The sequence below is a fragment of the Ammospiza nelsoni genome, chromosome 6 (assembly GCF_027579445.1).
Source record: "Ammospiza nelsoni isolate bAmmNel1 chromosome 6, bAmmNel1.pri, whole genome shotgun sequence".
In the NCBI taxonomy this organism is placed as follows: Eukaryota; Metazoa; Chordata; class Aves; order Passeriformes; family Passerellidae; genus Ammospiza; species Ammospiza nelsoni.
In genome coordinates this window covers 33,859,264-33,875,811 of record NC_080638.1, presented here as the reverse complement: position 1 = coordinate 33,875,811, position 16,548 = coordinate 33,859,264, and the positions used below count along the sequence as shown (strand labels likewise).

At 37.1% G+C, this 16,548-nt stretch overlaps 1 protein-coding gene across 2 annotated transcripts in view; it reads right to left on the bottom strand.

The window, feature by feature from the left end:
• Window positions 1–339: 339 nt before the first annotated feature.
• The window catches only part of RASGRP1 (RAS guanyl releasing protein 1), a 37,262-nt gene continuing 21,053 nt past the window's right edge, over window positions 340–16,548 (bottom strand). The window contains exons 7-17 of one of the 2 annotated variants that reach the window (XM_059474504.1): window positions 14,460–14,633; window positions 13,613–13,729; window positions 11,655–11,930; window positions 10,376–10,456; window positions 9,627–9,731; window positions 8,522–8,631; window positions 7,728–7,872; window positions 6,973–7,009; window positions 6,256–6,402; window positions 4,672–5,048; window positions 340–3,326 (exon numbers count right to left, since the gene is read on the bottom strand). In XM_059474504.1, the coding sequence (XP_059330487.1) occupies window positions 3,192–3,326; window positions 4,672–5,048; window positions 6,256–6,402; window positions 6,973–7,009; window positions 7,728–7,872; window positions 8,522–8,631; window positions 9,627–9,731; window positions 10,376–10,456; window positions 11,655–11,930; window positions 13,613–13,729; window positions 14,460–14,633 (1,704 nt within the window). In that variant the 3' untranslated portion in view covers window positions 340–3,191. The remainder of the gene's footprint in view (window positions 3,327–4,671; window positions 5,049–6,255; window positions 6,403–6,972; window positions 7,010–7,727; window positions 7,873–8,521; window positions 8,632–9,626; window positions 9,732–10,375; window positions 10,457–11,654; window positions 11,931–13,612; window positions 13,730–14,459; window positions 14,634–16,548) is intronic. The other variant, XM_059474505.1, reaches the window with a different exon arrangement.

The window sequence follows — 16,548 nt, the reverse complement described above, 5'->3', positions numbered from 1 at the left end:
GACACAACAGAAGCCTTGCTTAAACTTGGCTACTGTGCTGTGAAATCTTCAAAATTAACATTCTTAACAAAAGTAAGAGGATATGATAGTGAAGATGGGTGCTTTGTAATACTTGGAACAGTGAGTAACAACACAGTGTTTTCACTGTGTCAGCCAGTAAAATACCCAACAAATAATGTGCAAATACCTAGCTTCCCAAGTTTCCCAGGCACCATTCCAAGGCTCGGAGAAGGTGAAGCTGGTCTAAGACACGGGCACTAGGTTAATGCTGCAGAAGGGTCTCAGATAACAGTCAAGGAAGATGAGTATCGGTTGTATAGATTTCTTGGAGATACAAAATCAGAGGTGGCATGAAATGCAATTTTAATATTTTTCTGTTATAAATATTAAACCAAAATCTTACAATTTATATAAAATCTTTACAATCTGTACACTTCTTCAATCTTTTCGGACAGCACTGAACTTTTTCAAGTTGCCATAGAGATCAGTTACAACAAAATAACACATGCTGCTAGAACAAAAACGTATTTCCAAAACATATATGAGCTAATCTAAAAGCAATTGTATTTAACCTCAATATGAACAGTAGCCCTGCCTTGTTAATTATGATACTACTCAATCTGTGTACTTTTAACAATCAGAATTCACGCTTAAACGAACGGGAAATGGTGCTTGTTCTTTCTGCCTCCTTGTAAGCAGAGCTGGACCTAGAGAAGGAAGAGGTGAGTGTTTCTTTTTGACTTAGCCATGAGATAACTTTCAGTATCACTGTTTGATAACTTCTGAACAGCACTTCTAATTGTGTCTCTTAGTTTCCTAACATAAAGCAGCTTGAAGATTAACACAAAGGCACGTAATTTTTGTCTGGGTAGCACTGCCAGTTTTAAGAGTTTCCCTGTAGTCAGGTTCCACTGTTAAGGTGGGGTGGAAGGAGATAATTGTTAGGGGCTTTGGGCAAACAGAGAACCTGAAGGTACTTAGAGAGCTCTGAAGTTATCCAGGTATCAACTGACTTCTTTGAAGCAGGAAGTTTCAGGACACATGAAGCACTGCTCGCTTGTTCTGTAAGACATTCCTGCAAACAAAGCCCTTTTAAATCTTTCAAATTGAACAAGCAAACTTCACAGAGAAACTTTGGGTTAGCACTTAGAACTGTACAAATCTGTGGTCATAATTCAGTTTGGAGTATTAAGTAGCTAGTTACACAGTAACCTTTGGACCAGCTGCTGATATTAGAGAATTTTCCGTTTAACTATGAGGTTTTGTTCATGATCTCCAAATTCCATCACAGACAAAGTATATACACAAATTCTGTTCAAATCCAGAGTTTAGACCACCAGTGAGCACTTACATTGGCTGTACAGTAAGATTTATGAGTCTTAGCTGCTCCTCCACTTATTTTTTAAATAAGTGAAAATATATTCAACCTTTATCTTGTTTAATAGTTGTAGAAACAGACTTTTATTTGTTAAATGCCTATTAGAAATACATCTTGCTGTAGTTCCCTGAATAGAGGACAAAATCAAGAAGCTCACAGAAAATGGGTAAACCAAGTTTGCAGACATGACCTGACAGCCATTCTGATTGCTTCACTGACCAAAGTGCAATTCTATGTTACTTGTTAATAATTCAGGCTTAGTGTATGAGTTGAAAAAAGCTGCACCATCTTCAGAGCTGTTTTTTTCCTATGCATTTCAGTTATTTACAGTAATGTTACAGAAAATCTACTACTACTAGTCTTTCCTTCCATTTGTTTTTACTTACACATGGAGTTGCAAGCACAATCCAATTTCCAAGCAATTTTGAATCACTAAACTGGCAAATACTTTCAAATTAACTTTATAAATAAAGCATCCATATACTTGGTATTGACTGTAAATTGTGGATGGAATGTATATTTATGCCACTTTGAACACAAAGCACAGATGCTATTGTCATTATAAATTTCAATCTATAATGGAACTGGAAACTCAGAAGTGTTGAGCATTAAGTGGTCTTTGTCTATGATGTTTGTATGTGTGATGACAAATATACAACTCTAAGCATACAGATCCTCTTGGAATGCAAATGGAATTTTCAAATCAGCTATTCTGACAAGTAGATTTATCAGTAACTTGAAAGACTTTATTTTCTCTTAAAAATATATACACTTTGTGTCTTTAAGTTACCTCCCTCGCACCGTTTACTATACAAAATTTACAGACATAGGAGCACACTCATCTTGACTCTTAAAGTAAAGTGCATGTGAAATCCAGGAGAGAGAAAATGGAGAAATCTTGTTAGGAGCTCTGAAATACAGTAGCTATTGCACAGGGATTGCTCAGTTACAGTTTCCCTCATAATATGGCTCTAAAGATTCTGCTCAACAATGGCATCTACTTTGATGCGAGAGAAATATAATCAACCTTGTTCCATATCTACTGTATGTGGACAACAAGTTACTCCTTATGCCAAATAAGGGGAACTAAATCTTCCAAGTCATGGCATGGAAGCAGTATTCAAAGTCTCTATCGTCTCACTTCTGTTACTTTAATAAAGGTAAATGTTTGAGCAGCAGAACTTCTAAAGCTCTGAAAGATGTTTTTAAAAACTGTCAGTTTATCTTAAAGTGTGTGGATCAATCAAATATCACTAGCTTAGCTACTTAAATTTTATTGTTAATTTTTGGATTTAAATGTGACCGTTCACTTCATGTCTTTAGTTGGTTTCAGCTCCAAGAAGGAATTGTTTTTCTTAATGTAGTTTTTTCTATAGTTTTACTTACTCAGCTTTATCACACATTTGTTTCTATAAAACTGAGTTGGGCCAAATTTGAGGTGACCCAGTCTTATGAAGATCTACTTTGTCAGAACATTTGTACAGTAAGGTGTGCTGCTGGCAGCCAAGTAAGTCACTGGGAAATCAATATGGTCTTCAACATGAACAGAGACTTCAGCAACACTCTCACTTCTTTTAAAAGCAAACCCAGAAGATACTGTTTTCATTGCACAGGTAATGCTAAATTACCTTACAAGGTCAAAATTATTTTATATATTTGGGAGTGCATGTTTAAAAGAGAAATGTAGTAAAGACAACATTTCTGCTTAATATCCTTCAGATTCTCTCTCCAGTTCACTTGGTAAGCAGCTTTATCAGAGCCCCTCTTTCAGTCTTACTTTCTTCCATTCCATGGGAGATTTTCCTCTCATCTGCTAGGAGCAGTCTCTGTGTTGTAGACTGTCAACTACATGGTTTCTTTTCTGGATTGTGAGAGACTCAATTGTTTTGTGTGCCTGTTCCAGCTGGATCTTTAAGCCTTCATTGTCTGCCTTTAGAATATTCCTTTCCTAAACAAACAAGAAAAAAAAATAGAGAATTGTATTTTATTGTGCAATTGTTTGAGGACTGTCTGGTTGTATATTTAGGTTGACTGCCATAAAAATAAACTGGTGTACCTCTCATCAGAACCAGTAACCTATCTGAATATTTCCACAGTCCCTGCTCTACCCTCCTGTATACTCTGACATCTTTCCACCAGCTGGTATCTGACTCATGTCCACAACCTGCACTTATCCACCCTCCACTGCACTTCTCATAACAACAGCAGTCTGGGGAAACAACAACACAGGTCACACTTTACCACTCTACTGCTGCAGAAATTGATGTAGCAGAAGCCATTCATTCATAACATCATCTGGTGTTTAGTAATTGAGGTCAGAAGGAGGGAGCAAGGGCAAGTGTAAATTACAGGGCTCACATGAATGGGACATTTTAAAGAATACATTTTTACAAGTTACATCCATGCTTCACATCCTTGTATTGAATATACTGTTGATTGAAAGGGAAGTGGTTTGTACTGGAAGATTGTCTTAATCTTGGTCTTAATAAACCACTCATCTTTGATAAAACATGAGTTCACTTTATCAGCACCAAGGGATATTTTGAAAGTTATAGTCATCATTCTAAGATTAGACTGTGGTCCTGTGGTCATCACAGAATAGTGATAAATATTGAGAAAAAAGTCTGAAAATAAGTCTTTGTTCCTCATAATTATTGCTGGATCTGTCCATTAATTGCACCTTTGGAATTGCAACAGTCTCTTTAATCTGTCTGGAGAGGTGTTTGTACAAACCTGAACCTGGGCCCCATGTTTGAGGTGACACAGTGTTATGAATAGCTGTTGTGTCAGAGCACTTTAGAGTAAGCTGAGACACAATGGGGCTGATGCAGGTGAAATCTAGCAAGAAGCATCCTGTCCACAGCAAAATTTCTTGGTGGTCCTTACATCTGTCAGTTGAATAAAAGCAGAGCTCCCTACCCTCTCAGCCCCACATATCCTGTCACCTGGGGGAGCAGAGGCCACCAAAATCAGGAAGAAATTCAGAACAATGTTCCTCATTTTACGGAGCAACATTCTGTCCTGAGTGATTGGATTATGTTCACATTCTAGAACAGACAGGGATCAGTGTGAATGTCTTCAAAGCCCTGTACTAACACTAAAATTTATCATTTAAATAAAGCATTGCTGGAAGTTAAAGTGGCTAAGACTTTATGATGTCATTCATGGATTGTTCAACTGCAACTGGCTATCACTGGAGTGAAGTGACACCTTGCCACCCAGCCACTCCCCCACACATCAACCACTTGACCATACTGTTGTGTAAAACAGAATTTGTTCCATCATCTAAGTACCTGCTCAAGTTCCTGGTATGAAGGTTTACAGCTGTGATGCTCCTCCTTCATTTTGTGGCTGGAGTCCTTGTTCTCCCATTTAACAAATGCCCTTCGGCGGCCGAGAATTGGGCTTGGGAACGTGGAGGATGCTGGGGCTGCCTGGAGATAAGGATTCTCTGGCATCCTGTGCTCTTTCTTCTCTCTCCGCTTACGAGACACATCACCAGCCAGCAGTACAGGATCAGTCTGTGTACTTTTATGAATCACAGCTGGTTTCAGTCTCACTGAGATTTTCTGAGCTGAGGAACCCATGAGCATAATGGTTCGATCCTTGCTGTCCTCACTGTGCTCCACTACTTCTCCATTAGGAAAGGTGAATGATCCTTCTTCTTGTCCTTTAAAATATATATGGTAAATTAAGGCAAGATCTTCTCCCAGAAAAGGAGAAACAGGAGGCATGGTAATTAAACATGGTTTTAATAAATAAAGCATTTATTCCTTACTGACTTTTACATTCATTGCTCTCCAAAATAGATGTCATTAGAAGTTTCTCAATGTTGTGTCCCTTGAAACAACTCTTAGCCCTGTCTCAGTAACACAAATATGGATCAGTAAGAAGAAAACAGGTGTGGCATCAAGGTCAGCTTGAGAAAAACTCGGATCTGGGTAAGAGGTGGTTATTACGTAGTGCTGCAGTCATTTCAGACACAATCACAGAGATGCACATAGTGTCAAGAGAAATGGGCTGCACTGAGCTCTACATATATGCTAACAGGAAGCCTAAGGTGGAATCCAGCAGTATGAGTCTTAAATATAACACAAAAGATTGATAATCAAAGTGGCAGGAAGCAGATTTGAAGAACATTAAATACCGGCAAAGAACAGGAAAGAAATTCAAAGAAAGCAAATATGCAAAGAGTTGGAACATCAAATGAAAACAGAAGTAGCCTGGTGTTTTCAAGGACAACATTCCTTCTTTGGAAGACTACACAGAAAATTTTATACAGTTTGTTTGATATAAGGAGAAAAGAACAGAGAAGTGTAGATTTTTCAGTTCCAATTCTGTAGAAGATGCACAGATGGATAGGAGTTAGAGATTCAGCTACTGAAGTGGAAAAATAAAGACAATAATTAGCTGTTGCTTTTCCTAGCACACGGATACACAGGAAAACTGCCTTTATAAACTCCACATTAAAATGTGAGTCAGAATTGTAACAGTGCAGAAGTCAATATTACAACTTGCTAAAAAGCAAGACTTGCTTGTCACAAGGTGAGAGAGTTAAGGAAGTCTGTTAACTCTTCATGTCACAAGGCATCAAGTTCTCATGGGAGTCTGGCAGAAGATTTACCCCTTATTTGGTGGAATTTGTGCACCATACACTGTGTAGTGTGACAAGAGATCTCCCAGAAAGGGAGTCCATCCTTAGTCTACAGCAGGAACGGTGTTACTTGATAAAAGCTAATACACACCTGTTTCTAGTTTCTATGTAGATAGAACACTGCAGTTAACTCACAAAACCTAAAAGGATGCTGTACAACAGCTTTAAAAGAAAAAGGAGCAAAGAAAGGAAATATTATCTACATATTTGGATCTTTTCTCACCATGGAATTGCTCTTTAACTCCTACTGGGCAGAGGCTTGAAGCAAGAGCAGATGTTGGGCTGCTGTCTGCAACTGAAGTTTTGGGTCTTCTCTTGCACTCTATCACAACCAGGTCTTTGCATTGCTTGTGACAGTTCATCCCACAGTCTGTAAACAAAATAATGTTTGCATGATTCAGTGGCTCTGGTGTAGCATCTAAGCACTACTGCCCTCCTGGGAAGCAAGAAGCCTTCTTTGGTGTTCTCTACATGCATTACCTGTAACAACATACATCTGTAAAACAACATCCCTTTGCTATACATGCCTAAAACTCCTTTTCATTATGAAAGTACAAAATGGCACCATTCAGTCACATAAGGGCTCTGACTGTAGGAGCTGCAGAGAAAGTTGACACCTGTATGAGGAAGAAAACTGCAAAATAGATTTTAGGAATATGCTGCACAATATTCACAGAGTGGTGATGTTTTTGTCCAAGGGTCTGTTCCCAAACCCTCTGAATTCAGTCATGCCTTGCAAAGCATAAGAGCTGTCAGTTACAAGTCCCTTCATCTCTGCATTTCTTGTATCTGTCACACTATTCTTGAATCAGTCCTGTCCTCCCTGGGAGGTCAGATTAAATGGGTCTGTAGATACAGCCATGGATCTCAGGATGATCACAGGTTTTTGTCATTCCCTATCAATTATAGATTAAAATTAACAAAGAATAAAGTACTTTACCTTTGCATCTGTATCCTTGTTTAATGACTCCCCATAGCTGAAACAAACAAAGAAAAAGCCTACGTATTAATATATTTCTCTGCATGTTTGATACCCCCAGATAAAAACCACACTAAAAGCTCCACTCTTTTCTAAGATCTGAGCACTTGCAGAGTATCTTGTTTTTCTGCACTTCTAATCATAATGTCAAAATAGAACTATTTACCCCTTTACCATAACGTAAACAATATTTTATGTGTCTCAATGACAAACAAAATATCTTGAGCTAATCTTCTGAATTAGCTCAAGCATCAGCATCAGCAGATGTGGCAGTTCCTCAAGAAGCTGTGGAGCTGGAGTAGATGGAGAATTCTTCTGTCTCAGCACCCTTGTCTGATCTCAGCTGAATAGAAGATTGGTAGGACAACACTGGTCAGTTGTATGAAACCTTCCATGCTACAGGCAGAGGCATGTCATGTTTGTATCAGGACATGAATTCTAGCAGCCCCAAGGAGTGGAAGGCTCTGCATTTGGAAATCTTGCCTGAGACTGCTTTTGGTGACATAACCAAACCCCACAAAATATGAACCATGTTTAAACATACTGACACTGCCAAGAGGGGAGAAAAGGGTACCTTAAACATCTACAGAGGCAGAAGTCTGGTGTTCACTGATGTTTTATAAAGATCCATTTCTGTATATGACACAAGGCAATTATGAGATAAAAAGTCATAATTCCAAAGAAAGTTAACATAATTTACTAAAAAGTAAGCTTACAAATCCAGCACAGTTGTCGCAGAAAGTGGGCCTTAAGTAAGTGGTCTCTTGGAAGTTGTGAGCAAAGCCAAGTCCCAATTTGGAATAGATTGAGCTAGCCCTCATAAAGTAAGCTGTTATTTCATCCCTGCTAATCAGACCTTCCCTGGAAACAAACAAGAAAAGTTGTTTGTGAGACTTAGATTTTGCCAAATGCATAAAGAGAATTAAGTATCTTTTTCCTTCACATTTTATAATAGCAATAGTTTAATGCACAAAAAGCTAAAGTGATCTCAGTAATCTTGCCAACTGCTTCCAAAGTATACAGAAGCTGATCTACACATTTAAACTGCAGACTGACAGGATAAATGGAATGTCTGCACATGTGATGCAACCTCAAAATTACTTCATAGTAAACCTCTGAATAATCACTACTGTATTTTCCCATGCTCTAATATGTTAAGAAAAATGTTCCTGATGTTATCAAAATATACATACGCCAATTCTCTATTTTTAAGGGACAGCTTTATCATAGGAAAATTCTTTAGCAGTATATAGTGGATATAATTTGAAAAAAGTTTCTTTTTCTATCGTCTGTTTTCCATTCTAAATGAGCTTGGATACCACTGCTGTAAGGCAAATGAAGAGGTCATTCACAACATGTTTAGAAGATGCTTTTGTCATTTATGTTTTCACTTCTGTCTGTGCTTGAAGAGGATGCTTTCAACACCCTAATGATGAAGTACAACTTAAACACAAAACCCCCTAAATCTCTCCCAAAACAGATGCCATAAAGTTGATAAGCAGGCACTCACCAGTCCTTAGCCATTACACAAAACGAGAATGGGAAACTGGCAGCAATCTTTTCAAATTCTTCCTGGGAAATGTATCCGTCCTGATCATGGTCATAATTCTTGAAGACAGACTGTGCAAGGTAAGAGTGTAATAGTTTATAATGAGGATGGTCTCAATTACCACTTTAGAAAGCCTCCACATTATTCATGGATCTCATCTCCCATCTTCTCCCAGTGTATATTAAACAGTGCAACAGCCTAATTGCATTTTTTGCTTGAGACTAAAAAAGCATTACGATTTTTTGGTTTGCAGCAAAACATTGGTAAGTCACTACAGGCTGGACTAAAAGCTTCACAACACGATGACAGCTATTTTTTACTTCTGCTTTAAGACCATTCTGTCCAGGCCCACATATACAATTTGTACTAATGCTCTCAATTAGTGGTCTCCATGGTGGTTTCTGTAGCCAAATGAGTGCAGCTGCCTAGCTTATTTCATTGGGACAGCGTTATGAGAAAATCAGTTATAGGGCAGAATTTTCAGGCAGATACCTGTTTCCACTTGAGGAATGTATTACTGTTTGTCACTGCTGCAAGGCAAGGCGCACACCCAGAATAAATTTAGAAATATATTCCAAAACAGTGTGTATCAAAGGATGCCTCACAATATTAGAAGTGCTTAGACAGGAAAGCAATGAAGCAGGTAAGCAAAGACAAACTCTTTACATCTCTACCTCTATCAGCTTTGGAATCAAGAACCTTAATTGTTTCCCATAAAGCAGGGGACCCAAAAGGAAACGAAAAACAATTGCTGTGTGTAACAAAGCCACTGAGAGGCCTCTGCATCAGTAACATGATGTTGGAGGCCCTGGTAAAAATGTATTCCCTGGCTCCCTGAAAGCGTGGCTCTGCAAATGCACAAACCAGCATTCCCAGCTCCTGATGGCCCTTCACCCCCTGAAGGAATTTCCACCCCTGCCTCATGTCTGCTGCTGCTGCTATTTACAGGTAGGCAAAAGTATCTGTTTGTGAGCACAGAAGGCCCATCCCCATATTTTCTCATACCTTGAGATTAAGGCTATAAATGTTTACAATAGTATGAAGTACACTGGCCAACCTTACTTACATCTACCATCCTCTGAACGTGTTTGCTGATGGTTTTTGGATCAGGTTTTGGGGCCACTCCTGAAGCCCAGTCTGCAACTACTGGTGGTTTGGAAGGTGTCATAGGCTTAAAAAATTGAAAGGAACTTCATTATTACCACATGGAAAGATTTTCAGTATTACACTTTTTCCATTTGTGACAGTGGACTATGTGACACAAGACTGCAGAAATGACCTGTTGGACCCAACATCATTCTTTTGATAATTACATGGTGCTTAAGCTCTTCCTTGAACTGTTCAAAAGAGCAGTCATTCCTTAAATTGTCACAGTTCACTGACAGCCCTGTAAAATCACCATCTTTTCCATATTAATAAAACAGGAACAAAACTACCACATAACATTCATGGGTTTCATCATTTGAATCATATAAGATTTTCCATTTGAATAAAACAGTATCAACTGCCAAGATTAAGACTGATGTCGTGTCTCTATAGAGCAACTTCATTTGTCATTGTGTTCATATTATAAAACCTTATATAGTGTCAACTCATGCCATATATTCCATTTTAAACTTCATCATCAACCAAACAATTTGTGCTTTAATAGATTTCACTCAGTCTACAAAGCTAAAATGTTTTCAATTTAGCATATAGTAAAATAAAATACTAAATTGAATGCAAGAGATAAAATTTTCTTTTAAAAAATCCTGGTTTTAAATTACAATCACTCATAAAAGCCCTCCTTTTTTAAGAATCTGTAGAGGCCCTTACAGCAGCTCGGTGACTTCGAGGCTCTCGTGCATATGAAAGTTCATAAATTTCATCTTCTGTGTAGTAAAGATCAAGGGACAGCTGAAAACAAACACATCAGTTTAATCCCTGAACAGTCACTACTACTTTAAAAACTTGCTGCTGGAGTGCACTCATATTTTTTGGTGATTTTTTTAATGTAGATTACACTTAGAAAAAAATGAACTTGAGCTGCACAGGTGTTCACAGTGATTTGAAATGTGTCCAATTCTACATTACAGACTGTTATTGCCATTATCTGGAAATCTCTAACATGGAGTGCTGGGAGTTCAGAAGCTCCTGCATTGAAATGAAGTATTTCTTCTCATTTATATCCTGTAATATATTCCTGCATGAAATTATGACCAAAGTTCTACATATTTGTAGTAGCTGATTTTATAAAACATTTTTTAGAATAAAAAAATACTTAGAATAATTTCAAACAAAACATTTAAAACAAATAGCAGGAAGAAGTAAGCAGTTCACCACTTCACATAGCTGTATTTCAGGCTCTGAGCATGTGCGCTTAATGTTACACAAGGGTGCTCCCAGACAGAACAAATAACCTCAGGCACATAAGCATTTTTATCTATTATCTTTTTCCTGAAACAGGGCTTGTAACCAGAAAGTGGAAGTGGACTATCTGGTTTTTCCAAGGTAAGATACTTGTTAAGGCCAAACAAAACTGAGAAACAAGAAAGGAAGATTTACTCTTTTAATAGAAGGTAGTATTTTAACTTACTAGGAGAAGCCAAAACTATAGTTTTAACAATGACCTAGGTAGTATAAATTTTTCAGTAGCATGACACTGACTAGATATGACTAGGAGTGAAATACATTAGCTATATGTGACCAACGTTTATGTCAGACAGTTTCTTAAGCACCAGAAGAAACTTGGCTAGAACTGCCAAGTATCTTGAGGGACTGAACTTTTGTGTGATTTCGTTTTCAACACAAGGAATCTTCCTTACTGACAGTACAGAGAGGAATACAGTGAAGCAGAAATAAACATTTCCTTCCCTTACAGAAATAATTTGAAGCATGCTGCTGAAGTGGCACCTCTACCCTTGCTGCCACATAAATCATCACCACTATCTTCTCTTCTATTCCTGAACATTTCCCCTTTGGGGAAAAAAAGATTACAATCTTATGTATTCAATTAATTTATTCAATTAATTAACTAATGGGATTCTCTATTTAGTTATTTGATACGTGTATGACAATTTTAATTGGATGCATTTATCTCGTCTAACACACTTACTGTAAGCAAGTGAACAAGGTCCATATTAGCCTCCAGGGGAAGTGGCATTTCCTGGAGTTGTATCAGCTCATCTATGTGGTTATACAGAGAATATAGTTTGTACACATTAATCTTTTTGTCCTCCAAGTAGTCTGGCATGCCCTCATAAAGGGATATCAAGTCTTTCAGGTGGACCCCAAGGATTGGGATCTTAAAGTTACTGCACTCGTTATAGGCACGTCGGTAACTATCATAATTTCTGTAAGACGAAAGCAATTCTGTCATCTCATTAAACACCTAAAAATAAAAATAAAAGCAAAGAGTCAGCACTTCTTACTATTTCTGTTTTTGTCATACAGCCAAGAACTTCCCATATTATTGTTAAGAAATTTACTCTTGAAAAAAATTACAAAACTTCGAGTGAAATCTAGGTGTTCTAGATTTCCTACTGCCATAAATTAGGTACTAATATGTAATTATAGATGGTTAATTTATAGCCTAATCTATACTGCTGGTCTCCTTACACTCCCCATTTAGTCAAATGAAAAGAGATGATTTTCTTGAATCAGGGAGATCTGAATGCAGTCAATGTGTAAGCTCAGCACAAGCTCTCTGACATTCATAAGAGCAGCCATCTTCACATTCAAATCTGGAATGCATTCTCTGACTTCCAGGACACCAGTTGGAATTGCTGGAGAGGTCCTGGCATTGAAATCCTGTGCTGTGCCATGATCCCATCATGATGTGATCAGAACAGTTCAATGTGTTACACCTGTCTTTTCAAGAAAATTTTTTCCATGGAAATGAATTAGAAACAGAATCTTGTGTTTTTTATGAAGGCCAAATTAATCTTCAGTCTAGCAATATAAATATTTCCCTTATTTAAAATTATACAGGTACAAAATTGACTCATTAACATAATAAAATTCATGGACTAATGTCTTCTCTGGGAAATTCCTGTCAAAGTTCTCCATTTGTAACCTTTGCAAACTGTTTGACGTAGTTAAACCTCGAAGTGTGAGGTTTACAAGTCATTAATTACCAGACTTTTATTACCTGTTTTCTATTAGCACCTGTATACAATTTCTTGAAACAAGAAGTTATTCAAATGATGTGCACACATGCAGACCTTAAAATGACAAACTTTGAAAAATATGTTTCTAAAATAAGCTTTCTAACTGATTTTATAGATTCTGATAGCTGTAAACATTTCCACTGGGAGGTTACACTTCAGGTCCAGGTATGCACTGTTTATTTAGGCTGATCATACTGTGATCAAAACAGGCTCATTAGATACCTTCATGGATTCTTTCAGGCCCCAAAAGAAGAAAGTATCTTATTGTCTTAAGAAGTCTCTTAGGAAGCCACATGAATGCTTAAGAAGCATTGATAAAAAATATGCCTTCCTTCCCTTTTCAATAGCTTTCAATGGTATTTCACAAGAATTTAACTGGAAATTAAAACAGATTCCTAACAGTCCACCATACCATGTGTGCATTAGGGCTAAATTTGTTCAAGTCTAAATTAAATAAAACCTGTCAAATGGAAAGATCAGATGAACAAAATCAGTCCTTTCACTCAAAGTGAGAGCTCTGTGCTAGCATTTTACAGATTAAGGATGATCAATGTTACTACGGAAGACAATAGTTTGGTTTTCAAGTGTTCACTTTGTTTTCATATGTGAATATTATTTTGTACTACTGCATGTAAATGAAAGTGCAGCTCATGACATCTGAGGCTAAAGGAGAAACTGTAGAAAATCTCTACAAGTCTTGAAGAAAGATGGGGTTGCAAGAAGTATAGGAGTAACTGGTGATGTAGAGATGAAATAATCAATAGAAACCCTTCAAAACCAAAGAAATTTTTGTTCTTTGTTTCCATCTTATCCAACAAACTTTAGTGTGTGTTACTTTTAGTGTGTGCAGTGACAAAAAAAGTTAAAGGTTCTCGTATTTGTAAAATTTAGAAGCAATACCAACCTTAATTACATCATGAGGAACACATGAGCTTGTTTCCTTGAGCCTGGAAATGGAACTGTGACAGAGACCTCCTATCACTGCCATTAATGTGTTAAAATTCTGCAGCTGGTGAAGCTTCTGTGTTCACATTAAAAAAAAAAAAAAAACAAAAAAACAGTATAAATGAAAGGTTCAGGTTGTTCAATGTGCACATCCAAATTTTAATTTCCTCTGTTGTCTTCCTCCAAAGTCTTACAAGTTTGTGCCATTTGACTTCATGTATTTTGGTGATGAGCTATGATTTTACTAGGTGTAACATGAACTTTACTGTTGTTAAATCAAATATTAAATTTTCAGATACAGTAAGTCTTCAAAGTACCTCCTCAGTATTTCCCCCTTTTCCCACAATCTACCACAAATAGGAAACACTGCCTATTATCTTTGTTATGACTGCAGTTGAATTAGTATGCAAAGAATACAAATAGGACCCTAGCTCTCTTTTTATCCAGAAAGGTGTTTCTGGTGGAATGCCTCTAATTACAGCCAAAGCCATCAGGGTCTCTCATGCTTTGTTAAGCTTCACAGCCACAGCTGGGAATCTCACATGCTGATTCAAAAGCAAGTCCAGTTTTACAGTGAAAATAATTTCTTCAGAATGAAATGAGAAAGTCCTGGTGCCACGACACTAATATCTGAACACTTCGTAAGACAGCACCACACACAGAAATGCACATGTGGTGTGCATGAACCACCAGAGCAGTGCCAACACTCCCAGCTCACCCTACAGTAGTGGCATGGGAAGAGCAGAAAAAAGGGCTGCATCAGAGAAAGACAAAATAAACAGCAAACATGCTAGATTTTAACTGACCTGTGCAACATGGATAAACTTGATGAACACTTCAGCCCGAAGCTGTGGTGTTGGTCTGCTCAGAACCATTAGCTGCACCCACTGAGAGATACCATTGCAAAGAGAAATTGATCTTTCCATTGTTGGGTTCTCTTTCACACAACTATTCACAATGTAGTTCTGATAATCTGAGAACTTAAACAAAAGAAGCGTAAATGAAAATTAATGTAGTTTCATATGCCTCATGATCTGTGTGTGGACAGAGGTCTGCTTTGCAAATGAAATATACACCATATCTTTTACACCTGAACTATCCATAAAACTGAAATATTTCCTTTGTTAAAGCTTGGTCAAGTTCAAAGCAGGGGCTTCCACTAATTGAATTAACTGAAAGCTTCTATTGGCCATATCTCAGAAGTCTTGGCTCTTATAAATCCCAGGATGAATAGCACTGGGGCTTTCCTCCCAGCCTCAGTGGCTTCACAGATTCATTGACTTCTATTGGGAAGGTTAAACAGAACTTAAATTGTAATCTAATAACTCAGTTTAAGGGAATTCAGTGTTCAGTTCATGTATTCTGTAGCTGGGGCACACTTCTGAACTAAGCTACACTAATGCAAAAAGCAAGTTCAATGGGATTAATACAAAACTGAGATAAGACTATTAAGAGTGAGGGCTGTCAAAACTCACAAGTTTTGATACAACTTGTGAGATTCTCTTATTTAATCAAGACAATCTAAAATTGTTCAGTAGATACCTGTAACACACTTTTTTTTTAAGCCATTCTTACATTAAAATTAAAGAGAAGAAATAATTTGCTTTTGTTAAACAGAATTTTTATTCATTCTGTTGATTTATCCATTAACAAAAATACACAAGAATTTGAATAATCAGAAAACATTACATGGGATTTTTATATCCATTCTTTAATATAACCACTAATATCTTACCAAAACCACTCATAGCTGTAGGAGATATACATTCCTCTCCACAGGAATATGTGGAATAGCACTGATCTTTAAGCAAAGGTCAGGCTGTTGTTTGTTTCTTACACTCACTCTCTCATCTTCTTGCAACTTTTTAAATTTTTTCCATCCGTTTAATAAGAACTACTAGCACTGTCAAAGCGGATGACAGCAGACACCTCTAGATTTGTCCTTATTAAATTAAAAATGGAAGAAATATTAGTAATAAGTAGAGCTATCTCTGAGATTACACAGTACTTACATTACAATTATTCTTTGAATTTTGAACTCCAGCCAGGTTTGGCTGGATCTGAAAATTTAAACAACTACTCTATAAGATAGATAATTTTTCAATTTTTGACTACATAATTATGAACTTTATAGCAGTTTCAGTACAACTACGAATCAGTATATATTTTTTTCTCATCAGTAATCTCCTTCAGAAAAGTTTGGGGGTTTTTTTAAATCCTGAAGAAATTAATCTCTAAAATGCTACTTGAAAGTTTTGAATTAATTGTGGTACACAAATAATTTGAAGTCAACTATAAGAAGCTTGTTAGTGGCAGATACACTAAAGTAGTTTAGGTATTTAAATATTGCTCGAGTCTGTTATTGCGATGATTAACAAGAGCCTCAACAAGAATCCAGAATCCAGATTCTTACAAAAGACTGTGGCCTCCCTGTACTTTATGACTAGTGATTAAAATACTTTCCAAGCACCAGCATGCCTCCAGCCCTTACTCTGTGAGCACCACTCCTTGCATTCTAATTTGCTGCAAGATGGATGGTATCTCATGCAAGATTTTGCTGTATGCTGTGTATGTGATCAAATATTCCCTTCTGACTTTCAAATGCCCAGGCCTTTAAATAGTTATTCCAGGGATTAATAACACAGCTGGTCATTTTCAATCTTTCTCCTGGTGTATGATGCCACATTAGAACAACGAAAGAATTCTGCAGCTTAGCACATCTAAGGTTTAGATATATACTCTGCAAAGGTTTAATTAATATAACTAATTATTAATTACATATAATTTTCTGACCCAAAGTCTTGGTCTCAATTTATACAAAAACATATGCAGGTACCCTGTATACAAAATATATACATGCATGTAACTGTTGGAACTCCATGACACATCTGACAC